The 25,073-nt window shown below is 53.5% G+C and overlaps 1 protein-coding gene across 1 annotated transcript; it reads left to right on the top strand.

The window, feature by feature from the left end:
- The first annotated feature begins 368 nt into the window (after positions 1–368).
- PLEKHO2 (pleckstrin homology domain containing O2) lies at positions 369–24,587 on the top strand. Its single transcript, XM_060618290.3, has 6 exons — positions 369–499; positions 6,696–6,845; positions 11,082–11,198; positions 17,577–17,681; positions 19,234–19,332; positions 21,631–24,587. The coding sequence occupies exons 1-6, from the start codon at positions 488–490 to the stop codon at positions 22,633–22,635; spliced, it is 1,488 nt and encodes a 495-aa protein (XP_060474273.3). The 5' UTR covers positions 369–487; the 3' UTR covers positions 22,636–24,587.
- Positions 24,588–25,073: the final 486 nt, after the last annotated feature.

Below are 25,073 nucleotides of genomic sequence, written 5' to 3'. Positions count from 1 at the left end.
CACCCCGATCCCGCCCTAGGGCCCCGCCCGCGTCCCTCTCTTCGGCCTCTAGCCGGAAGCCCCCACCCCCTCCCTCCGCCCGGTCCCCGCACCCTCTGTCCCCTTCCAGTCCCTCTCCCTCGGCGGTCGGGGAAACCTCTCTCCGCCCTGCCCCTCCTGCTTCCTCCTTCTGGCTCCACCATCCAGTCCCCAAACCCCCACCCGGCCCCGTCCAGGCTCCACCCCTCCGCCCCGGCCCCGCCCCACCCGTTTCCCGCCCCAGCCCTGGGCCTCCCAGCTCTGCTAGTCCCTTCCCTGGGCCCCGCCCCCTCGCCCCCGGAAGCCTCTCCCCGCCCCCAACCCCGCCCCCCCGAAGTTTCTTGGGCCCCGGGCGGCCCGCGGGACAGAACGCTGAGAGCCGCCGCCCGGCCGGGTGTGGATGGAGGTGGCGGAGCCCGCGCGGCGCGGGGAGTGAGCGGCGGAGCGGCCGGACTTCTGCGGACTCGCGATGGAGGAGGAGGTGAGGGCCAGGCCAGACGGGGGGGGGGGGGGGGGGGTCTGGGCTGGGGTCTTCGAGCCCCTTACATTTGTTGGGGTCGCAGGCTCAGGCCCTTGTTCCGATCAGCCCTCTCTCTCCGGACTCCGACACCTAACCCCTACCCCACCCCCATCTCTCCAGGCTGAGGCTAGGCAGATAGAGCAGGGGTGGGGGTAGTGTTCCGTGTCCCGCACTTAGCAGACACATCTTTCTACGTTATCTCTTTGGCTTCTCACACCAGCTGTGGGCATCGCGGTTGTTATAGTTCGCATTGGATTGAGGGGGAGACTGAGGCTCTGGTCAGTTGATAACTTGCTGAAAGTGGCCTGGAACTGGGCTCGAACCTGGTTACCGTTGACACCCCGTGTCGGCCGGGTCTGATCCTGAAGGGGTAGATTGAGTGTCCTGGAGAGTCTGTGGGGTCTGGAGTCCCTGTGTCAAGGAATCTTGAGTCTGTGACCGTGTCTGGTGGTGAGGATTGGAGAAGTTGCCTTTTTCTCCCCTGTATAAGTCCCTGTGATCCTCTTTCTCCTATCTTCTCCCTTGCCCCAGAATCAGGCCCACATAGGAGCTGATCCTGGCCCCTGCCTTCCCCACATCCTTGGGAGGGCCAACTCCCTGGAGGAGCTGGGCAGCCTTGAGCTTCCCTCTTCCCCCTCAGGACCCTCTTGATCTGGAGTCGGCTCTGGCACTCAGTGACCCCTGCCCTTGAATTGCAAACTCAGTTCTCCCATCAGCCCCATCACCAAAGCACACAGTGAGCACTTAATGTATATATGTGGAATGAATAAATTAGAGCCGGGACCTGCTGAGTCTCAAGGACTTTGCTTCTTGTCCTCTGAGGGGGTCTCAGCTTTTGTCCCTCCCAGCCCAAGGGATGGGGATGTGTTTGCCTGGATAGATGGAGGGAAAAAATGAAAGCTTCACTCTTGGGATAACCCTGGCCAGCTGGAAAGCCCTGAGGGGATCAGGCTTCCCGTGTCCCCATCAGTGTCCAGCTCCCTATTTCCTGGGGCCAGTGTCTGTCAGGGTTCCTTCCAGGCCAGGCCCTGCATTTCTGTGGGATGGTAGATAAGTCACTTCCCCTCTCAGCCTGCATTTCCTCTTCTATAAAATATAGGGCTTGGCCTCCTCCCTGGGTCCTGTGTGATTGTGTCCCCCTCTCTCAGAGTGGGTGGAAGGAGGGGGCAAAGTCAGGCCACTATGATTTGCTGTGGTTTCTTTCTGACAGGGGTAGGGCTGCCCTCCCCCACCCCAGGCCCCTGCTGTGAGGGTTAGACTGTCTGGTTGCGGCCCCTCCCCTTCTCCCAGAGGATGTGGGACAGGATTACTCCATCTCCAGATCTGCTCTGGCCCCCAATTAAGGGAAGTTCTCCTGGGGCCTCCTGGGCCAATGGTTTGTCTCCTGGCCAGCTCAGCCCAGCCCTGCACTCCCTCTAGTTCTGAGTTTCTAACATTGCCATTTACTGACTCCCAGATGCCAAGAGCTCCCCATATACCTGAGCCATCTAAGGGCTTGCCCACCTCCTCCCCACACAGAGGGGCTCCCTATCTCCTGCCTTGTCTTAGGCATCCCTCACTCTTGTCCTCCCATTCCTTCTCCTAATCACTTCTTGTTTCTCTAGGTCTTAGTGCTTGCCCATCTTTGTTTCTCTAAAACACCTCTTAGATCATAGTCACCTGCTCTGCCCCATGACCTCAGGCTGGCCTCACCTCACTCCCACATGGCTGTTTGCAGCCCTTCCCCTAGCTTACATTTCTCTCCGGGGGCCCCAGCTACCTTAGTGCCAACCCCCCTCAGCTTCACTGACCTCCTCTGTGCAATAGCTTGGTAGTCTGAGGCTACCAGGCTGAGGCTGAGGCTTAGTGAAGAAGTTTGGGTCCAGACACTGGGCATTTGTCCATTTGAGTTCTCAGGCCCTCAGTTTCCCCATCCACAAAAAGAGGGAGGTGGGCAATCCAGAAATGTGATGATATGCATGCAAAAGCTTTGAAAACTGCAAATATAGATGTGGGATATTGTTGCAGCCACTGGAGTAAGGTTGAAAACCCAGAACCTAGGGTTTCTTTCCTGTTTCTGCCCTGGGGTTCCACCCCCACCTTCTCTCTCTCAGTCATGCCTTTCCCTGCCTCGGCCTCTAGTGGCTCCAGGCGACTCATTTGTCCACGTCCATCTAGAGAGAGGCAGGACAGTGTCCTGTCCAGCCCTGGTTTTGTGACCTTGAGCTAATCTCTTGCCCTTTCTGGCTATACTTTCTCATTCCATAATGAAGGGGTTGAATGAAGGGTCTCTTGATACCCTTTGTGTCCTCCCTTCTCCTCTGGGCCAAGGTGTGTGTCTCTTGCCTGCCTCACACTCCTACTAAAACCTTAGTTTCTGCAAGGACTTCCTAAACTAACCCCAAACCCCTACTGCACCAGAGAGCTGGGACTCATGTTTCCTTCCGGGTAGGTCCTATGTTCTCCCAAAAGGCTGGGGCCCTCAAGAGCAGGGGATGCCCTCCCCACCCTCAGACTGAAGACTTACCTTGTAGGGTCTCTGTTGCCCCCATCAGACTGCAAATTCCCTCAGGGCAGAGTCTATGCTTCCTCTCTGATAACCCCACCCCAGGGCTCTGACATGGTGGGATCTTAGCAGAGTTTGGTCAGCACATCATTGGGCTTAAAGGGCAAAGGTTGTCATAAGCTCCCTGTGGTGTGAGGTGCCAACAAGGTTTCTTCTGCTTGTCTCTGTCTTTCCACCATGGCCTGTGTTGTGGCTTTCCACCTGTTCCCTTCCCTTCTGTGCATAGTGTTAGGGTGACCTGACATCTTTTTCTTTTTTTCTTTTCTTTCTTTTCCTAAAGGAATGACACAGAGATCCTCCCACCTCAAGCAAAGGGGAGCCAATCTGGTGCTCAGGAGTGCCTCAGGAGCTGCTCACAGTGGGCAAGGGAGGGTCTGAGTGAGGATGGGTGGGAAGAGAGAGGGTGAAACAGGAAGAACAGTGGTCAGCTGGTCAATAAGAGGAGAGAAGGCCGTGAAACTGGGCTGAGCAAGACAAAACCTCCCCTGTGAGCCCTGCCAAGAGGAGGGGCCACTTATTAAAACTTACTGGGGCATAGCCAGGCCCCCTGGTGGAAGTGTCTGAGGGGCAGGGAGAGGGGCAGGGTGGAGGGTAGCAGGCAAGCAGGACTCTGGCCTCTAGCCAGGCCTCCCTTTGGTGGCTGTTGCTGTGGCTAATTCCTGACAAGGAGACCCTTCCTGGGCTTTGGTTCATGCCATCTCCAGCCCCTTGTCACTTCCCCCCACATCCCCAAAGTGCCTTCTCTCCTCAGTCCCACCCTGTTCCCACCCAGCCCTAAAGGCTTCTTTAGCTAACTCAGTCCCAGTATTCACTGGGCACTGCTCTGCTACACCCTGAGAGGACAGTGGTTAAGGCACAAGCTTTCAGCCTTGCCCCCTGGGAGCTTCCAGCTGACAGGAAGTTTTCATGTGTCAGACAGTGGGTGAGGCAGGCCTAGGAGGTCACAAGGGGAAGGAGTTTACAAAGGGGTGTGAGATCCCATGGGGTGGTGGGTGGGCCCCTGAAAAGCAGGAGGCAAGCTTGGAGCTCAGCAGTGGGAGACCAGTGCCTACTGCTCTGTGCAAGAGACACTGAGAGTCTGCAGGCTGAGGAGGTGGCCAACAGCACCACTGTAGTTGCTGATGGAGGGGTGTGATGTGTGAAATGTGGGGTGGGGTTTCCCATTCTTCCCTTCTAGCCCTGGGCCTGGGCCAGCCTGTAGGGCTCACTGAGGAGATGAGGCCCCTGCCAGTCATGGTCGTGCAGCTAATGGGGGCTGAATACAGGGTCTCTGGTGTTGGGAGTGGTGCACGATAGGATGTGAGAGCCTCCCCCTTCTTGTCAAAGGTCCCTGAAGTCTCCTCTCTCCGTGGTCAGGGTGCCTCAGAACTGGCCTATAGGCAAGCCTCCCACTTCCACACTCCTCCCATCTGGGAAGATACTTTGGGACCATCTGACTTCCCCACTTGTCTAGTCATCTACAAGTTAGGGAGAGATGCTGAGGGGCACACCACATTCCTAAAGCTCCTAGGGTACTGAGACCCAGCAACTAAGCCCATAAAGGCCTTCTCCCGAATTCTGAACCAGGCCCAGGGAAAACATCCCTGAGAGCTGGAAGGGATGCCAGTGACAACAGTGACAATGACAGATACCATTTCCCAAGTTTAGGGTATTCTAGGCACCTCTTTATATGCCATATCTTTATTCAACAAACATTTATTGAGTACCTACTGTATGCCAGATGCTATCTAGGCACTGGGGATATTGCATGAAACAAAGCAAAAATCTTTGCCCTCATGGAGTTAAAATCCTTGCAACTTCTGTTATTATCACCATTTCACAGATGAAGAAACTAAGGCTTAGAGAGGTTAAGTGACTTGCCTATGGTCTGTGTGACTTGGGTGTCAAAAGCTCAGACTCTCAACCACTGGAGTGTGCAGTTCAGAGGGGTGGGGCCACAGTGAGAGCCAAGCTGGGGCTCCCTTGCCATGATATTGAGCAGGGAGGTGCCCAGCCCCTTGCCCAGCCCCTGACAGCTCACCAGTCTTCTGCCTGGGCTTGTCTTTCCAAAGCCAGCTGTGGCCACAGGGTATCCCTGGGGAGAGGCATGCTCCTTTTAACTGGGGCCCCTTTTTTGAACTTTATGTAAATTATAAAGTACTCAAAATTAGTCAGTGCTAATTTCCTTCTAGCATCCTCTAGATTCGACACGCTCTTGACCTCCTCTCTTTTACCCTCTCCTTCACACTCACTGCTGTGGGCACCAGTCACTGAAGCAAAGTGGTTAGCAAATCGGTGTATTTTTATTTTCATTTCACAGATATTTCTCAAGCACCCATTATGTGTAAAGGAACAGTGCTAGATGCTGGGGACCAGAGGTGAAATGAGCCCATCTGAAAGGCATGTACCTGACACCCAGCCACCTAAGTAGATAATTGAGGGCTGGCCTGGAGGCTCCAGGGTGGCTGCCCATGTCTGAGAAGAGGACTCGAGTTTACCTCCTGTACCAGCCTGTGGTCGAAGGCAGAGTCCTTGGAGCCCTTACCAGATGGATGGCCGCCCACAAGTCCTGGCCTGTGGTGGGACTAAGAGCAGAGGACCCCCTGCTTTGGGGCAGGAAGCCGTAGAATGGATTCTCTTGAAGGGCAGGGATGGAGAGGCAGATTACCACTGCCTGCCTGCTTCCTTCCATCCTTCTTCTCCTGCTTGAATGGTCCTTCTCTGGGACGCCTTCCTGGGCCACCCAGACCTGAGCCAGGTCCCCCACTGTCCACTCTCACTCCCTTCTTCATGCCCCTTTCACTGTTCCCTTCATAGCGTTTCATGCTCCTTAATGTATTTATGTCTGGTGTTTGTTCAGCTTCTCCTTCCCTGCATCGCCAGCTCTATGAGGACAGAGATGCATTATTTTTATTGTTTCCTGCTTACTCCGGCACCAGTGACGTTGTCAGTGCTCAATATAGTGTTTGTGGACTGGTTGAATGAATCCATGAGGCAGAATGGTGGAGCTGGAAGAACCTGGGGTCAGAGACCCGGTTTGACTTCTGGGTTTGTTTGTCCCACTGTGTGACTGGGAAGTCACACAGTTTGCTGCACCTCTCTGAGCTTCAGTTTGCTGTACCATGTGAATAATGATGCTTCCACCTCAGAGTAGTTATATCATTTAAATGGGATGATGTGTGGCTCAGTATTGAGGTGGCTATTGCTATTATTATTGTTGTTGCTGTTGTCATTACTGTTAATTCTTTTTTTAATAACTGTTTTTAACGTTTATTTATTTTTGAGAGAGAAAGTGCATGTGAGCGGGGGAGGGGGAGAAAGAGAGGGAAACAGAATCTGAAGCAGGCTCTGTGCTGTCAGCACAAAGCCCGATGTGGGGCTCGGACCCATGAATTGTGAGATTGTGACCTGAGCTGAACTGGACACTTAACCAACCGAGCCACCCAGGCACCTCTATTACTGTTATTTCTGATACTTGATTAAGGAAGGGTACCTGCCTTGGGAGTTGTGGGGAAGCTCATGTAGGATGATATGAGTAGGTACCCAGCAGAGGGACATATCCCTTGTGTGGCCATCGGACTGTGTGACCCCATGTCAGCAGCTTTCACGACATGTCCTGTTGCTATCTTACAGGGTGTGAAGGAAGGGGGCGAGAAGCCTCGGGGAGCGAGGATGGCCGACAAGGCTGGCTGGATCAAGAAGAGCAGTGGAGGCCTCCTGGGGCTTTGGAAAGACCGATATCTGCTCCTCTGCCAGGCCCAGCTGCTGGTCTACGAGAATGAGGTAAGGACTCACCTGGCCCTGAGGTTGGGATTACTGGGGCAGGAAGCAAAGGGATGATGGCAGCCCAGGCCAGCAGAAGGATCCCAGAACTGGGACTGGAACACCTGCTCCACTTTTGACATGCTGTGCAACTGGATTTGGTTTGAGACCTGAGTCCTTGGGCAAGTGCCTGATCTTCTCTGGGTCTCTATGGTATGGGGACAATACCTCCAGGTGCAAGTCTCGGGCTCGTGCATGAGGGGCCCTTTGAAGTGTATGTACATAGAAATGTGTGTGTCTCCTCAGTGTATTTCTATACTGTAACTCCTTGTCATTGGGTTAGGTTCAACATGAGTGAGTGTTCCAGAAAACTAGAGCTTCTTCCATTCAACCAAAACTTTGCTTGTTTGGAGTTCTTGCATACCTCTCATATGAGGCTCATAGTAGTCCTGTGAGGGTGTCATCACATCACATTCTATAGAGGGAGATATTGAAGCCCAAGGTGGCCAAATGATTGTTCAGCATCTCTGTGAATGAAGGAGTTGGGAACCCAAACCAAATCCAGTGCTCTTTCTACCCATAGATTCTGGCGAGTAAACTCTGACACTTATTTTTGGTGGAAATCCTCTAAAATATGTTGAATATCTTCTGCCTTATTCAACAGAAGGTGTTGGACTAAAGTGAGTCTTTCCTTCGTGGCTCAGAGTCCCCTATCATCAGATTATCCTATACTGCCTGACTGTACTTCTCAGCTTTTCTCTTTCCTTTAACATCAAGTGCCAGTCGCCACTTCTGCTGTCCTTGTGCTTCTCAGAGACCTCAGCTCCCCCCTCGGGCTTGTGCTCCTACTCATTTCAGTAGGCTTGAAACTTGGACAACCAAGGATGTTAAAATTGTGTGTTAAGTAAGAGTCGATGAAGCTCTGGGTGAGATCTAAGGAGGAAAGATGAATTTTGCTTGTGGATGCTGTTTGTGTTCTGGGACTGAGGCTGTTAGAAGGCCCATCCACTGAAAGTGGGCTATCACTGTGTGCCTCTGACAGATGGAATACATGGGGAAGAACTGGTCTGGGGGCAGAAGAGGGATTCTGCCTGTCCTCTCATCCTTTCTGAGCATCCCTCAGGTTACCTTGGCAAATTCATAATGACCCAGGCCAAGAAAGGTTGGGCAACCAGATCTAACTGTTTAGAGGAACTGCCTTTGAGAAGCACCTTGCCTTTCCTGCCTGAGTCCATAGGCTCATGGAGTTGGGGTGTCAGAGAAGCAGCTGGAGGAGGGCAAGGGAATGAATTATGCAGGGAGCCCCCCAGATGTTCTCAACCGCTGCCGTCACCAAATTAGGATGTGCTGTGGCGGCAGCAGGGGGATATTTTTATAAATAAAGGCAGTTGTCACACCTTCCTCCAGTCCCAGCTGTCGTAATAGTTGAGTGACAAGCCCCCAAGCTGTCAGCCTGTCAGGCGCTGCTAGACTTGTCCTGGGCTGTGTCTCTGCACCTGGCCACAGCTGGGAAGCAGGAAGGATTTTACATCCCGTAAACATGAAACATCTAAATCAGGCTTAAAAAAAAAATCACTATTAAAAACCTCAGTGCAGTTTCAAGAACTTTGCACTCAGGGGTGGGGGAGGTTGGCCCAGGAGTAGGAATTGAGAAATGCTTATTAGTTCAATTCCTCTTTCTGATGTAAGGAACTAGGCGAGTGCAAATGACTCTTGGCTGTTTCTTTGCTGTCAGTGAGGCTGACATTCCAAAAATGCTGCCCCCGCCCAGTGCCTGCTGGTTTATCCGTTTTTCTGAGCTGCAGAAGGGCCAGATGATTCAGCGTTTCGGGTGGAGAGGAGACCCAGGTCAGGCAACCCTGGGGAGCCGGGTGGTGGGGATGGACTGACTTTTTGTTCCCAGAGAGAGGAGGGTATATTTGGGCTACTAGTTGTCCAGTTGAGGGAGGCTTCTGCACATGGGGAGCTACTCTCTCTGGGACTGGGCATCCTTCCCCAGGCAGCTTCCTTTCTCTGGATGCAGGTGGGAGGGGACTTCCTGGGGTCTTACTCTGAGTCAGGTATTCAGTCCAGCAAACTGGTCCTATGTGTGCCCCTGTTGAGGGCTGCCCTTTGTAGGCCAGAAAAGAGAGCAGACACATGCAGCACAGGGTAGAGAGAGATGCCCAGCAGGGAGTTAGAGGACTGTTCTTCCCCATGGCACGGTGTCCCTAGAACCTAGTATGGTGCCTGCTCCTGGCAGGTGCTTTGTGGATGGGGGACCTCAGAGGAGAGAAAGCATCAGGGCTCAGGCTTGTAGGTATGGCGGGAGAGTTTCCTGGATCTTACTAGTCTTCACGTTGAGTGGAGGAACTTGAAAAGGATTGGAGACTAGGGGCTGCAAAGAGATGCTTGGAGGCAAACACGGGAAAAGACACTTAACTGAACCTGGATGGGAAAGATCAGGCCACCCTGACCATCTATCTGTTCTCCTTCCCTTGAGGGGCCAAACAGAGAGCAGGTCCGTGGTTATCACCCTTAGCTTTCCTTTGAAAAATACTGATGCCTGGGTTCCACATGCCCAGGTCCTGATGAAATTGGTCTGGGATGTTGCCTGGGCATTGGGGTTTTTAAAGCTCCCAGGTGCTAACAAGGTTGAGATTCTATGGTGTAAAGCAGAGGTTCTCAAACTTTTGCATACATCAGAATCACCTGAGGTGTTTGCTAAAAGTCAGATTGTTAGGTCCATTCTCCTATGGTTATGATTTAGTGGGATGGGGCCTGAGAATTGGCATTTCTAACAAGTTCTCAGGTGGTGCTACTGCGCTGGCCCAGGTACTACATGTAGAGAACCACTACTATAGAGCGACCTGTTGCTAAGGCATTGATCACCAAGCCTTTGACTGGCTGGGAGGAGTGTGGTGTGCTTGAAAGAGCTCTAGCCTGGGCATCAGGATATAGGTCTGAGTTTGGCTCTGCCCCTTGCATTTGTGTCCATGCTTCGTGGGCAAATCAGTTCGCCCCCAGGCCTCATTCTCTTTCTGTATACAGTGAGGTCAATTCTGGGGCTCTGGGCTTTCAGGTGATTGAGAGGTTCAGGAGAATCAGAGATGCAAAAGTGCTTGCTAAGTGTCAGGGTTTCTTAAAATATGCAGATTATCATGGAGGGAAATCAGGATCATGGAGGGAAATCAGGGCATTTCCTCTGCAAACAGTTGAGTCACTGCCTCCCAGATATTCCACCCAAAATGGCAGAGCACCAACGCAGTCCCTGGGGATGCTTTTGCTGGCTCTCTGAGTGATGTCCAGTAGCAAGCATGTCCTTAACTTGTTGGCCAGCATCTAGGGCAGCTCTCCCCTCTAACTCCCACCCCCAGGGCTGGCTTCTTCTTCCCTGGATGCTCAAGGGTGAGAACGCAGCACAGTGAGAAGTTGTTCCATCTGGGTCTCCCCTGGAAGAGGAAGCAACTGACCAACATTGGGGAGCTTGTCCCAGGCAGCTTGCTGGAGAGGCACCTGGTAGGTGGAGCCCAAAGGGAGAAAATACTCAAGTGCCAGGGCTGTTGGGCAGGAAGGCAGCCCTGCCAGTGTCCTCGGTGGCCTAGAAGAGGCTGGCCCACTGTCCTGGCCACTGGTCTTCTTAGTGATGAGGCCTCAGGGTGGCAGGCTAGTGGGGGGATTGCTTTTGAAGGAACCCTTGCCATCTTCATTGTGTAGGCCACAGAGAGTGGCCTCTTCACCTAGCCAGGGGTCAGCAGAGGAAGATGCCAAGTGGGGAAGTCACTTCAGGATCGTTGTGGTAAAGGCAGGCATGCAGCCCCAAACTTCCCTCTGTGGCTCTGCCTGGAAAGCCTTTTCTTTTTTTTTTTTTCCTCTCATTTTGTGATATCTTACTCCCTCTTCCAGGCTGCCTCTTCCACAAATCTCTGCCTGGCCTCAGGGCCTACATGGACCGCCAGGCAGGCTTCTCTAGCTTCCCGTTTCTTCCTTTGGCTTTAGGCACATTTGAGTCGGCCCTGCTACCCACCTCCAGGCTGGCTGCCCCATTTCTCATGTGGATGCTGAGCCTTGAGCCTCCCTCCAGCCAGCATGGACTGAATACTGTCTACTTGCCGGGGTTTGAATACATCTTGTGATTGATTGGCAGCTCAAGGTTGCCTTCTGATGGATTGATACCCTCACTGACTGAGATCAGGGTCTGCGGTGGGGCTTGGGTGTTGGAGGGTCTGGGTGCATCTGGCTCTCACTAGTTTATGGCCCCTCTATCTCCCTCCCCAGGACGAGCAGAAGTGTGTGGAGACAGTGGAGCTGGGAAGCTATGAGAAGTGCCAGGACCTTCGTGCCCTCCTCAAGCGTAAACACCGCTTTATCCTGCAGCGATCCCCAGGGAATAAGGTAGGGCTATGCCCACTGCTGCCTGACCTTCTTCCAGGTCCACCTGGGTTGGTTTGGGAAGATCACCCCTGGAAGGCTTTCTAATGCAGGCCAGGCCCCTGGATGTAGCTCCTGGAGGGTCTCTGGAGTGTGGCTGAGGCTCAAACCCAGAGGCTACCACAGGTTAGACCTTTTGCTCATTTTGGCCTGGAGTCTCCCCACTGCCTGGTTGATAGGAGATGCATTCGGGGCACTGCTTTGAGGTCTGGTCCCCTCTCCCCTTCTAGGCACTGGGGCCTCCTTCCCAGGCTGTAGTTGGAGGTGGGGTCCTTGGCCTTTCCCCACATCCTGGACACATGAGGCACAGGGGCTGAGACAGGAAAGCTGGGGACTGAGGCCTTCAGCCCACCAGGCCTGCAGCACTGATACAGTCTGGGGCAGAGGGGAGGCTATGGCCTCCACTTCATCTCAGGCCTTCTTGGGTGGGCCACCCATCCTGCCTCTGTCCTGGACTCAGTGCTCAGAGACCTGCGGCCCCCCAGCTTTCTTCCCTTTGCACTTTCCTTTTTTGGCTGAAGCCGGAGAAAGTCTCTTGCCTGGGAGGTTCTCCCCCTGGGACATGCTGTGTATGCAGATGATGTTTGCTGCTTGCACATTTCTCTGGCAGGGAGTCTGGGTGGGTGTTGATGCATGGTATAGTTTCACAGATGTCAGGAGAGAGTTTAGATTTGAGGCAGGCATGTACAGCACCTCTTTCCAGCTCGCGCCCATCTGCAGCTGGGCCACGCCTCGTCCCAACCCCTGCACATCATGTGGAGCCTCGCAGAGTCAGGCTGAGTCACAGAGGCTGGGGGTTGGGGAGCATCTGGTCTGGGCCTGCTGGAGGCTACTCTGTCCTCCCCCAGCTTTAAGGCCCAGGAGCCTAAGTCCTCTGAGTGCTGGGGCTCAGGGCTTGGGGCCCTGGAGGAGGCTGTGGTGCGTTATTTACTAACCCTTTGTCCTACTCTGCAGTGGGTGGAGCACAGGAACAACTGTGGAGCTCTGGGAATTGGGGGTTGAGCCCAGGTTTCACTTGACATCTGCTGCTTAGGGCTCTTAAGAAGAGGAGAGCCATATTTTGGTCTTTCAGGCCAGTTAGCCCCTGCCTGTTCCTCTCTGAGCAGGCACTGTAGTTGTGTATGTGTGTGAGTTACATGCAGAGTACATTATGTAGAGGTGAGTGTTCACCTGACCATGGGTCTGCCTGGGTCTTCGTGTGTCTCTCTGAGTGAGCTTATATGGATGTGAGGCAGATGGGGTCATGCTTCTCTGTCCTCTGCCAGTGCTGTTCTTCTCTCCCCAGCTCTGACAATCAGCTGATGGTGGGCTTAGGTGGGTGGGGCCTAGCTCAGTGTGGGACTTACCTTTAGAGAGGCCTATTTGTGCAGCTGCATTCTTAGCTGCTTTGGCCAACACCCTGCCTTCCACCCCCCAATCCTGCCAAGAGTTCAGATCGGCTCTGGGTGACTCTGGGAACAGGATGATAAGTCAGGGAGATGAGGCTGTGGAGCAAGTTGTGGGGGCTGTAGGGCGGTGGGAGGACAGCACATCCAGTTCCAGCTCTCCCTGACTCTCGCCGCCCGAGGAACTCATACAGACAGCAGGGTTCCCCAGAGGTCAGATGGTGGACCGCCCGGAGCACCAGGTCTCCCATGTCTTCTCACCCTCCTTTCCTATCGCCCTGGGTGTTCCCCATCCTCAGTGAGGCCACACGCTGGCCAGGAGGTCACATGACCCTGGCTGTCTGGTCCTGAGGCCGCCTTTTTCCCCCCTCTAATCAAATAAACAAAGACGCCAGTGTCTTGCATGCCCCTCTCCCCCTGCCTCCCATCCCCACACCCCTGCCATGAGGTCACAGGCGGACGCTGCCAGGAAGCAGGGTGGCCTAGCTGGGCCTTGCTGCCCTGCTGGTCTCGGCCAGCTTGGCCCGTTCCTCTTTCCTGCTGCCTCTCTCCCCCTCCCACTTTTTTCCTCTCTGCCATTTTGTCCTCCCCTCTTTCCCAGGCCATGTGGGCCTATTCTGTGGCCAGTCCTGTTGGTTCTGAAACTCCAAGCAGGGCCTGTGCCCCAGGGCTTCTTGGAAGGGCTTGAGAGGGACCTGTGTAGCCTGTGGCTCTTTAGGACATAGGGCCAGGGGCGGGGCCAGAGGAACAACTTCTTGGTATTCCACTTGTCCCCATTCTGGTCCCCCTTGTGGGATGCCTGGCTCATTCAGCCAGGATAACAAGGTTCCTTAGAGTGGGACTGGGTCCCATTTAACCTTGCATTCCCTCTCCTAGGGGGTTCCTTTGGCCAGTACAATAGGTCTTCCTGAAGCCACCTCCTTCACAGGGAGCAGAAGAGAACACAGGCTGGGGCGCCTGGGTGGCTCAGTTGGTTAAGCGTCCAACTTGCGCTCAGGTCATGATCTCACAGTTTGTGAGTTTGAGCCCATGTCAGGCTCTGTGCTGACAGAACCTGGAGCCTGCTTCAGGAACCTGGAGCCTGCTTCGGATTCTGTATCTCCTTCTCTCTCTCTGCCCCTCCCCCACTGGTCTCAATAAATAAATAAATAAATAAATGAATAAATGAATAAATAAATGAATAAATAAATAAGAGAACACAGGCTGACCCCTTTTCCATGCCCAGGCCTGCCACAGGTGGGCTGGTCATTGGGGAAGGATTGCAGGTTGGGTTGGGCCTCTGATCTTGTCCCACTGAGGCCCCAAGTAGTGCATAAGCCTGTGCAATGTGGGTTTGTGGGACTAGAACTCTTAGCTTGACTCCCAGGCCAGTGCTCTTTCTCTGCCCTACTCTTGCTCCATCTGTGGCTGATTTCAAGGGTATGCCTCTGCAGCTCTCCGGCATGCTGAATCCTCCACTGAGCAGGGGCCCACCATCTCGGAGCCTGCAAGAAGGAGCAGCAGCTAGGCTCCAAGGGGCTGGCCCTGGGCTGCCTTTCTGGCAGTCCCCATCACAGGGCTGGGTAGGCCCTTGCAGAGCCTGGATGTTGCCACCGTCCCTCCCTGAGCCCCCTGCAGCCCTGATGGCTGGGCTAAGAGGCAGTTGCCAAGGTGCCCTGGGGTTTCTGACTTAACTGCAGATCTGCTGCCAGGATCGAATTTACCCTGGTCATGCAAATGAGCATTTGGCTGTGCCTGGCATGGGGAGGTGGGTGGGACCCAGGGCCCTGTATGAGGAGGAGGCGGCAGCAGCCAGGAAGAAGTTATATAACGAGGATGCTGCGGGGGCCAGGCAGACTGTGGTGTTACATAACATTGAAGGTGTCCGGAGGGAAGGCGCTATCTAACACCAGGGTGGGGGATGGGCACACTGGCAACCCGCCCGACAAAGAACTAGGGCATCTTGAGGTCAGAGTGGGCAGTGACCCAAAAACAGGGCAAGGGAAGGAACTTTGGGCCAGTTCATTCATTTACTGGCTCATTCATTCAGTAACTATTTACTGAATACCTACTGTGTGCGGGGACCCTGGCATCAGTCCTGTTTAATTCCCTCAGCATTGTTTGGGTTAGGCATTATGCCTTTATCCAGATGAGGAAACTGGGACTCTTTTGTCAGAAGGAAGGCAATAGTGATAATTCCTTTTTTTTTTTCTTTATTCTTTTTGAGAGAGAGAGAGAGAGCAAGTGCGTGCACAAACGGGACAGAGACAGAGAGAGGGAGAGAGAGAGAATCCCAAGCAGACTCTGCACTCTCAGCACAGAGCCTGACACAGAGCTCGAATTCAGGGACTGTGAGATCATGACCTGAGCTGAAATCAGGAGTCGGACACTTAACCACCTGAGCCCCAACAGTGATAATGCCTATTGCTGAGCACTCACTCTATGCCCAGCTCCACAGTCAACACTTCAGATACATATTTGATCTTCACAGCTCCATGAGGCAGGTTGTGGTGGTCTTGTCTTTTTACAGATGAGGAAACTAAGGCTCAAGGTCAGCCAGCTGTAAGCAGTGTTCTGTCCAACTCAGAGACTCTACTGCTATTGTGTCTGCCATGCAAAGTGGTCCCTCTGTTTGTGTGGTCTTGCTCCTTCTACCATTTCTTGTCTGATCTTGGATCCTGGCAGGGAGGGGGTTCTCTGAGCTGCTGTTTCTTCTTCTTTTTTCTTTTTTTTAAGATTAAAAACATTTATTCTTTTTAAATTTAAAAATTTTTTTTTTCAACGTTTATTTATTTTTGGGACAGAGAGAGACAGAGCATGAACGGGGGAGGGTCAGAGAGAGGGAGACACAGAATCTGAAACAGGCTCCAGGCTCTGAGCTGTCAGCACAGAGCCCGACGCGGGGCTCGAACTCACAGACTGCGAGATCATGACCTGAGCCGAAGTCGGCCGCTTAACCGACTGAGCCACCCAGGTGCCCCTAAATTTTTTAAACATTTATTCATTTTTGAGAGAGACAGAGCATGAGTGGGGGAGGGGCAGAGAGAGAAGGAGACACAAAACCCAAAGCAGGCTCCAGGCTCTGAGCTGTCAGCACAGAGCCTAACATGGGGCTCAAACTCACAGATTGTAAGATCATGACCTGAGCTGAAGTCGGATGCTTAACTGACTGAGACACCTAGGCACCCCAGAAACACTTTAAAATTAAAATGAATTTAATTTAATTTTACTTTATTTTATTAAAAACTTTTTTTAATGTTTAATTTTGAGAGACAGAGAGAGCGCAAGCAGGGGAGGGGCAGAGAGAGAGGGAGACACAGAATCTGAAACAAGCTTCAGGCTCTGAGCTGCCAGCACAGAGCCCGACATGGGCTCCAACTCACGAACTGTGAAATCATGACTTGAGCTGAAGTCAGATGCTTAACCGACTGAGCCACCCAGGTGTTCCTTATTTTATTTTAAGGTTTATTTATTTATTTATTTTGAGACAGAGAGAGAGAGAGAGAGAGAGAGAGAGAGAGCACGAGAGCACAAGGAGGGTAAGGGTAGAAAGAGAGGGAGAGAGACAGAGTCCCAAGCAGGCTCCACACCACCAGCACAGAGCTCGATGTAGGGCTCAAACCCACGAATGGTGAGATCATGATGAGCTCAAATCAAGAGTAGGACGCTTGACCGACTGCACCACCCATGTGCCCCCCAATTTTTTTTATTTTTTAAGCAGTTTTTTTTTTAAATTTTTTTTTAAACATTTATTTATTTTTGAGACACAGAGAGACAGAGCATGAATGGGGGAGGGGCAGAGAGAGAGGGAGACACAGAATCAGAAGAGGCTCCAGGCTCTGAGCCATCAGCCCAGAGCCCGACGCGGGGTTCGAACTCACGGACCGCGAGATCGTGACCTGAGCCGAAGTTGGACGCTTAACCGACTGAGCCATCCAGGCGCCCCTAAGCAGTTTTTTTTTTTTTAACATTTATTTATTATTGATAGACAGAGACAGAGTGTGAGCAGGGGAGGGGAAGAGAGAGAGGGAGACACAGATTCCAAAGCAGGCTCCAGGCTCTGAGCTGTCAGCAGAGGCCAATGTGGGGCTCGAACTCATAAACTGCTAGATCATGACCTGAGCTGAAGTCGGATGCTTAAATGACTGAGCCACCCAGGCGCTCCTTCTTTTTTATTTTTGAGTAATCTCTACACCCAGCATAGAGCTTGAATTCACAACCCCAAGATCAAGAGTCACATGCTCTACCAACTGAGCTGGCCAGGTGCCCCTCTCTGATTCTAATGTAAGAACTGGGAGCTCCTGCATGAGATGAGAAGGGATGCCTGGGGTGGGATGGGGTGTAGAGTCCTGAGTCATGGGATTACTTTATGTCACCTTGTGCAAGTCTCATCCCATCTGTGAGCCTCTGTTTTCCTCATCTGTAAGATGAGGGGGTTGAAATTGACCCTCATTGCCCTTTCTCTCATACAACCTATGATTCAAGGCCAGAAAGGATACCCTGGGACTTTTTCACTTGGCCAGAGCTGAGTGTGGGGCCTTCTGGAGAGCTGCATGTGGCCCTGGTTCCAGTGGGCCTTCACCAATGGACACCCTTCACACCTGTCACCTCTGTCACTGTACTCAGCCTGGTGTGGATGTAGACTGGGACAGCTCCTACTTTATGGAAAAAACAGGCAGCTGGTCTGGGGAAGTCACATGGAATAAGACCAGATCTTGGCTCTTTCCACAGGGCAAGGCTGATTTGAATCCAAATCTCTGGCAGCATCATGCTGAGAGCCAGCCCCTTCTCTGCTTGATCTATCTCCTTCCCTCCCCCAAAGCCCCTTGTCAGACCTGTTGTGGGGGGTCATTTCAGTTTGCTCCTGACCAGCTGTGCCATCACAGACTTTGGGATCTGGGATGGGAAAACTTCCTTAAGACCCCAAATGTGAACTCTGTTAAACATCTGCCATCCACCCCATCCATGTCCCCTGCAGGTCAGCGACATCAAGTTTCAAGCAACCAGTGGGGAGGAGAAGGAATCCTGGATCAAAGCCCTCAATGAAGGGATCAACCGAGGCAAGAACAAGGCTTTTGATGAGGTGCGATGCAGTCCTATGGATGGCTCTGTGTCTCCTTTCCCGCCATGTGTGATCTCAGAGAGGATCCTGCCTGCCCCGCCCCGCCCCCCCCCCAACTTCAGACAACCCTGAGATTATGCTACAGACACTGGGACATCTACAGTTGTTACCTCATTTAATCACAACACCCCTCAAAGTGTTCTCATTTTAAGGATGAAGAAACTGAGGTGTCAGGAAATTAGTTTGTTTTAAAGTAAAAAGTGAATAGGTAGAGAGTAGAATTTAACTGGCAGCCATGCATCCTTTCCAACCCAGCCTCAGCTGAAAACAGCAGGTGGGCCCAGGCCAGAGGGGTCTGGGCGGGGGGTGTCTGAGAGCTTGAAAGCTCTCTTTTCAGTTTGGCTGTAAAGTCCAGGCTGGGCTGGCTTTGGCCCTGGGCCTCCCCATCCGTCTGCAATGACTACCTAGCCCCCTGTACTGTAGTGTGACTCTAGCACCAGTGGCTGTGATTAGGTTTGAGGTAGGCAGGGTATCCCATGGGGCCAGATCTCCTAGGGTGGATTGTCTTTGACATCATGGATTTGTAGCTCTTTGAGCTAAAATTGACCTGGGGTCCACCTAAACTGACCCCTTGGATTGCAGAAGCCGAAGACCTGAGGGGAGGAATCTTCCCAAGCAAGTCCCTCTTAACACCCAGGTCTCCTGACTCATAGCCGTGGTTTCTATGTCATGTTTTATGAGACTGTATCTTGCTCAGCCCTTCACTAGCTAGAGAAACTGTCCCCGTTTCATGGGTGAGGGGTGATAGAGCATATTGCAGGTATTGGAGGCCCCAGAAACATGGGCTGGATGTCAGCCCAGTTTTGGTGGAACAGTCAGAAACAGAGACAGTTGAACCTCACCCCCATCCCCACCCAAGGTGGGCCTGACTCTGAATCTGACCTAAGGGCTGAAGAGTCTTAGCCATACTCCCCATCAAGGACAAGCTACTTCGGGGTTCAGAGTCTGGATTTCCCATGCAAATCTTATTTACTCTTCCCAACTACTCCTGACTGTCTTTCCTTACCATCAGAGAGGATTTTCTGTCTTCTAGACACCCTGGCCCAAAAGGGGCAGAGGCCTTGCTCTCTCCTCAGCTATCCCCAAGGGACCTGGGAGAAGGACTGGGTCCATTTTCTGGAAGGCAGGCACCAGGGGATCATGGGCTGCCTTCTCTCTGCTCCCACAGCTAAGCATAAAAACAGCCTCAGGGCTGTTTGTATATATACGCAAGTATACTGAAGGGCAAGGGCTGGTAGCCCATATCCAGGCAGGAAGACTGAGGCAGAGAGCGTGGCTGCAGAGAAAGGGAGAGCCTCAGATTGCAGAGAGATGACAAAGACAATATAGGGACAGGAAGCAAAGCAGAGGTCCAGACACAGGGAGGTGCCTTAAAGAGAGGGCCAGAGGTAGGGCCCTGACCCTATAAAGGGAAGATGTGGGTGTAGACCCTGCCTTTGAGTCAGGTTAATGTCTGGGCATTTCTTCCTCTCCCCAAGGCCTGCTGGGCACTAACCTTGTTCCCTCTTCCCAGGTAAAAGTGGACAAGAGCTGTGCACTGGAGCATGTGACACGGGACCGGGTGCGTGGGGGCCAGCGGCGCCGGCCACCTACAAGAGTCCACCTGAAGGAGGTAAGACTTTGTCCCAGCTTAGACAGGTAGGAGGTCAGGTGAGCCTGGGACCACAGCTCCTCAGGGTGGTAGCCAAGCTTGGGGCCACCTTTTTCCTGGAGACTTTTGGAGCTGGGGCTTCCTGAGTGGTATATGGGGTGTCTGTGTGTGGAGGCTCATGTGTTATATGCGCTTGGGGTGTAGATGTACCTGCTTTGCTTATTGAGTCTGCACATTGCCCTTACTCAGAGTTGGTCCCTAAGGGACACTAAGACCCTGAGGCTGGTCCCTGCTTCTCAGAGCTCAGCTTCCAGATGGAAAAAAGACCTGTCCACAGACTGCTTCAAGCAGAGTTATGACTAACTTCTATACAGAGGAGGGCTCTCAGAAGCCAGGCAAGAGAGACCACAGAGGGCCCATTGGCACTTGAGCTGACCCATGAAGGACAAGAAGGGCTTCAGTTGTCAGACTTGATGTGAGGGAGCTCTCTGGCCACAGGAATGACCTGAGCTGAGGCAGGAGGGTTTAGGGAGTGCTGAGTCCCTTTGACTACACATCCCTTTGGGGTGTGCAGGAGCTGGGGATGGGATGGATAGGAGGGTACATTCCAGAGGTCAGTTTGATGCCCAGGGTAGCATGGGTTGGGTTAAGGGAGAGAGAGGCAGGGGGCCAGGAAGAAGAGGGAGGAGGTGGGCCCTCCAGGGCTCAGGAGGGGCCAATGGGAGAGACCCTGGGAAGCAAGAGACATCTGGGCTTGCCACTGAATACAGGGCTAGGGGAGGTGGGCCAGACAGAAGGGGAGGGTTGTCAGAGGTGCCCCAAGCCTGACTGGGTGAATGGAGGCCCTGGACCAGGAATTGGGAGAAGTTATGGGCACAGTGAGGGTAAGGGAAGAGCCCTTTTTTGACCAATGTTGCTGATGGTGAGTGGATGGTGAGGGGAAAGATTTTGGAGGCCAGGAAAGAACCTCGGCAAATGCTACATTTGGTGGTGGGGGGGTGGGGCAGGCAGTAGACAGCCAAGGAAGAGAAAGCCAGGGAGGTGAATGGCACCTCCAGAGAGAGAAGGGCACAGGATGTGTTATCAGCCAGGTTGGCAGCCACAAGTCACAGGGGCAGGTCTGGGGAAAGCGGCAGGCGGTGACCCCATCAGAGAAGGGCTCAGCTTAGGTTTCCCAAGGGGTGCAGAGCTGGGGGTGCCAGAGGGAAGGGGACCGTGGTAGGGAAGAGGGAGAAAGGAAGGGGCCGAGGTCATTGGGGAGATTGTTTTTGAAATGTTTTTGGTTGTTTTTGAAATGACACGTCTGTCAGCTGAGGGAATAAAGCCCGCAGAGGGAATGTCTGAAGTAGCCAGAGAGAAAGGGAATGCCCCAGGGGGAGGGCTACGTGTTGGGGAAGGGCCAGTCTTGGGAAGAAGGACCCCCTGAGAAGAATTCAGAGAGGCACTCCTGTCCCAGTGACTGAGCAAGTGTATGTACTGGCCAGATCCCCTGTGGTAAATGGGAGTGGGGTTCTCAGCCAAGACCCCCACTGTAAGGGACCTTGAGAGAGGCCTCCTGCCCAGCCCTGCTCCGGGGCCTCTGAGGCTCCTTGGGAGGGTCTCCATGACCGTGGGGCTGCTGGGTGTCTCTGTAGGTCCCTCGGGCCAGGTGCGGGGCAGCTGCCAACTCAGTGCAGCTGTTCTTCTCTGGCGGTCAGCTGCGGTATGGGGCTGCCTGTGTCTGGGGTCACATCTGACGGCATGAGGAGAGTAGGCACTGGCTGCTGAGCAGCTGGGCAGGCAAAGGCTGCAGAGATGTGGGCTGGAGGGCTGGTCGTGAGGCTGGCAGATCATACAGCGGTCTCCAGAGAGGGGAAGCAGAAGTAAGTGGGCTCGAGACAACTTGGGAGGCCGTGTTTGAGTCCTGGTCCCATTGCCCCCCTGGATGGGTGCTTGCACAGATGGAGTTCTCTCAAGGCCATAGAGCCAGAAAGGGTCAAAAACAGGGCTGGAGCCATGTCTCTTGCTGCCCAGACCAGTACAGTTGCCACTAAAAAGCAGTCTTTTTCACAGGCTGGGGCACCAAGACGACACCCTATCTCTGACCTGGCTTGTGATTCCAAAACAGGGAGTTCTGTGGGAGTGAGGGAGAGGAGAGGATTCATCAGAGGATCACTTCAGCATCTAATCATGTGACCTTGGAAGCCAGGGCAGAGGATGTGGAGAGTGGGAGGCTGGGGGCCTGGGCAGCCTGGATGGGAGGACTTGAGTACCTTATGGGTGGGCACAGATCCAAATGCCAGTCATCCAGGATGACACCTGTATACTGTCCCTTACCAGGTAGCCAATGCAGCTTCTGATGGGCTTTCGCGCCTGGACCTCGACGTGCCAGATAGTGGGCCGCCAGTGTTTGGCCCCAGCAATGATGTCAGTGCAGCCCAGCCCCAAGAGACACTCAGGCCCCCTATGCCTCCTACCAAGCCTTCCCCACTGCCGGAGACCACCAGCCTCAGTGACAGAGTGGAGACTCCTGCCGGGGAGAGAGCCCCATCCCCTGTCTCAGCAAGCTCTGAGTCCCACCAAGCGAACTCAGAGACTCCAGTACAGGAGGACAGTGGCCCTGAGCAGACCCCCAGCATGGTGCTGCCTGACAAACTGAAGGTGAGCTGGGAGAACCCCAGCCCCGAGGACGCCCCTGACTTTGAGAGTACAGAACTCCAGGTGCCCTGCTCTGAGGATTCTGAGGCTGTGCCCAAGGAGGGTGGGAAGCCTCCTACACCCCCACCCAAGATCTTATCAGAGAAACTGAGAGCTTCCATGAGTGGGATGATGGCTTCTGGGCCAGCCCAGAGTCCTGAGGCCTCTGAAACCTCGGCCCCAGATCCAGCACAGATGTCAGTGAATGGCGTGGATGACAGTCTGGAGCCCGTCAATCCACCCCAGGCCTCGGGCATCCCAGAAACAACCCCAAAGGATGCAACAACGTCCACAGCACTGCCCTGCTGGGACCTGCCATCTCATTTCCATCCCCGCTGTTCCTCCCTGGGGAACCTGCTTGGGGAAGGCCCCCGGCATCCACGGCAGCCTGGAGAACGGCTGTATCGGGCCCAGCTGGAGGTGAAGGTGGCCTCAGAACAGACGGAGAAACTGTTGAACCAGGTGCTGGGCAGTGAGCCGGCCCCTGTGAGCGCTGAGACATTGCTCAGCCAGGCTGTGGAGCAGCTGAGGCAGGCCACCCAAGCCCTGCAGGAAATCAGAGATCTGGGAGAGATGAGCCAGGAAGCACCTGGGCTACAGGAAAAGCGGAAAGAGCTGGTGACCCTCTACCGGAGAAGTGCACCCTAGGGCCTGCCAGGCCAGGGCGTGGTCCCTCCTAGCCAACCCAGTCCATCAAAGCCCAGCCCTGCCAAAAAACATGCTTCTGCTCAGGCCGTAGAAAGGCCATCAGGCATGTTGGGGGTATGGCCAGGAACTATGGAGATTCCTGGTATCCTTCCTGCCCTGCCCTGGCCAATGGTGCCAGGAGCCACCCAGGACCACTATCTGACTATCTGGCCCAGTTTCTGGGCTTGGGCAGGGAGCACACACTTGGTTGCTTGCATGGTTGTTCTGAACTGCCCCAGGGCTTTAGCATGGCACTTGGGGTTTCTGGGGGTGGCATCATCTCTGCTTCCCACTCCCAGTAGTTTACATTCCTGACTTCTGAATAGAGCACAGCTGAGCCCCCCCTCCTCCCCACCCCGCCACAGCTCCCACATCCAGATGTTCCCGGGCAGAGAGCGTTATGGCAGAGGCAGCTTTGAGCCGTAACTAGCCCTCCCTACCCACCTACTCGCAATAGCTGCCAAGGCCTTGGGTCCAAGTTATACGTTTTTCTGTCAGCTGAGTGAGACCTGGAATCCAGCCAGGGCCTGTGAAGGCAGGTGGAAGGCATCTGTGTGGGATTCCTATTCTGCAGGCCTTCCTCTCTGGTGAACTGTGATTGGAGGACTCCAGGGTAGAGGAAGAACTTGAAGGGTCTCCTAGTCTAGTCTCTCCCCCTGGACCAGCTTGTGTCCAGCCCTGCACATTTCCTGTAGAGGTGAACCCGAGAATAGCTCTGAGGTCAACATCAGAAAATCCTGTACCTACTTCATTATAAATGAACCTTCAGAGGAGAAGCCACCTCAACTTCTGTGCCTCCCCAGATGGGATTTATATCTGGCTCTCTATGCTTCCTCCTGAACCCAAACAGGCCCAACATCCCAATCATTTCTTTGGATGCTGATGGGGGTATGTTGGGGCCTGAAATCACTTCCCTTTCCCCTCTTCCCCTCTGGCTCAGGCCCTAGATGGACTGCTCTTCCTGAACTTCCTAGTGGAAGAGGCATTTCCTTTTGTCCCTTTCCTGGTCCAACCCCGCAGCCTGGGCCTCTCCCTATCTGTCGCCTCCCCTCCACCCCAATTCTCCCCGCACTTGTCCCTGACTCTGGGAACACACCCAATCTCCATCTAGGTGCAGAGGCCCTGAAGGCACAGCCACTCTCCCTGGGACCTATAGGAGTAGGAGCAGCTTCTGAAAGGCCTGCTCAGGGGGTTTTTAGCATGTGCACTTTTATTTACTGAAAGAGGACAGGGAGGGTCACAGCTGCATGTCCTGGCCTTTCTGCCCACTGCTCCACCACCAGTCGTGCCCACTGAGACCTGCCAGTACAGGTCAATGCCTTCTTTACTGTACTTCTACTTTGTTCTTGAGGGTAGTGGCCAGGGATCAGGAGGGGCAGATATCCACTCTGCAGCCTATACTGGGCAGAGGTGGAGGTAAACAGCAATGTCCTGACCCATGAGCCCCCACGGGCCTTCTCAAACTACACTCTTTGGACAAACGAGGCTCCCATGCCACAGTCTGCCTGTCCTTCCATCTGCCTTCAGTATGAAAGCAAGAATGGCATCAGGTGCCTAGTCACATGGCCCCCTGCACTCGTCTTTTGGGGAACAGCTTTCCCCCACCAGCAGCCTGGACCAGCTGGGGCTTTAGCCAAGTCACCTGTTTCCAGGAACTAGAGCCTCAGTTTCCTCCTCGGATAAATGACCAGATTGAGCAAGTAGCTCTGGGGCCATCTCAGTGACCTAATGCCATTATGGTGTTCTTAAGGGATTCCCTGTGCCTTGGTGACCTGGGCCCCAACGGGAGGGGTAGAAGGATTGGGAATATGCAGGGTCTGCCTGGCCTGCCTCCTTGAGGAGGATAGCATTCCATGTCTTCTGTTTATGAAGCGCCTTTCTCAAAGTTTGGCAATAAATCCCTTTTTATGGAACTTCTCTGCTGCAAGCCTGTTTGTTGGTGTGGGGACCAGCTCTAGGGCTGGCCTCAAGGAAGCAGAGGGTAAGCAGTGGTTGGTCAGTGGCATCACTGGTCCTTTAAGCTTCCTTCTAGTGCTTCCTTCCCATAGGCTTGGCTGCATCTTTGCTAAACTCAGCCAGGCCCTCCAATTTTACCCCCTCCCCACCCCTACCTACATGTTTCTATAGGCTGGGAGCTAAGTGTCATAAGGCACAATGCTTTTCAATTTTTAGAAACTTCATTTGGAAATGATTTCGAATAGAAAAGTTGCAATAATAAGACCAGTACAAAGAACACCCACGTATTCTTTATCAGATTGACCCATTGGTTTATCTTTTGAGTGCTTTGTGTCTTTAACATATATAATTTTTTTCTGAATCATTGGGGAATTAGTTTTCATGGTCCCTTATCCATAAATACTTCAGTGAGTATTTAAGTATATTCTCTCATGTAACCATAA

This window comes from Panthera onca, chromosome B3 (genome assembly GCF_046562875.1).
Source record: "Panthera onca isolate mPanOnc1 chromosome B3, mPanOnc1 haplotype 2, whole genome shotgun sequence".
Classification (NCBI taxonomy): domain Eukaryota; kingdom Metazoa; phylum Chordata; class Mammalia; order Carnivora; family Felidae; genus Panthera; species Panthera onca.
Note: the sequence above shows the minus strand (reverse complement) of the source record. Positions and strands in the feature narration are given on the sequence as shown.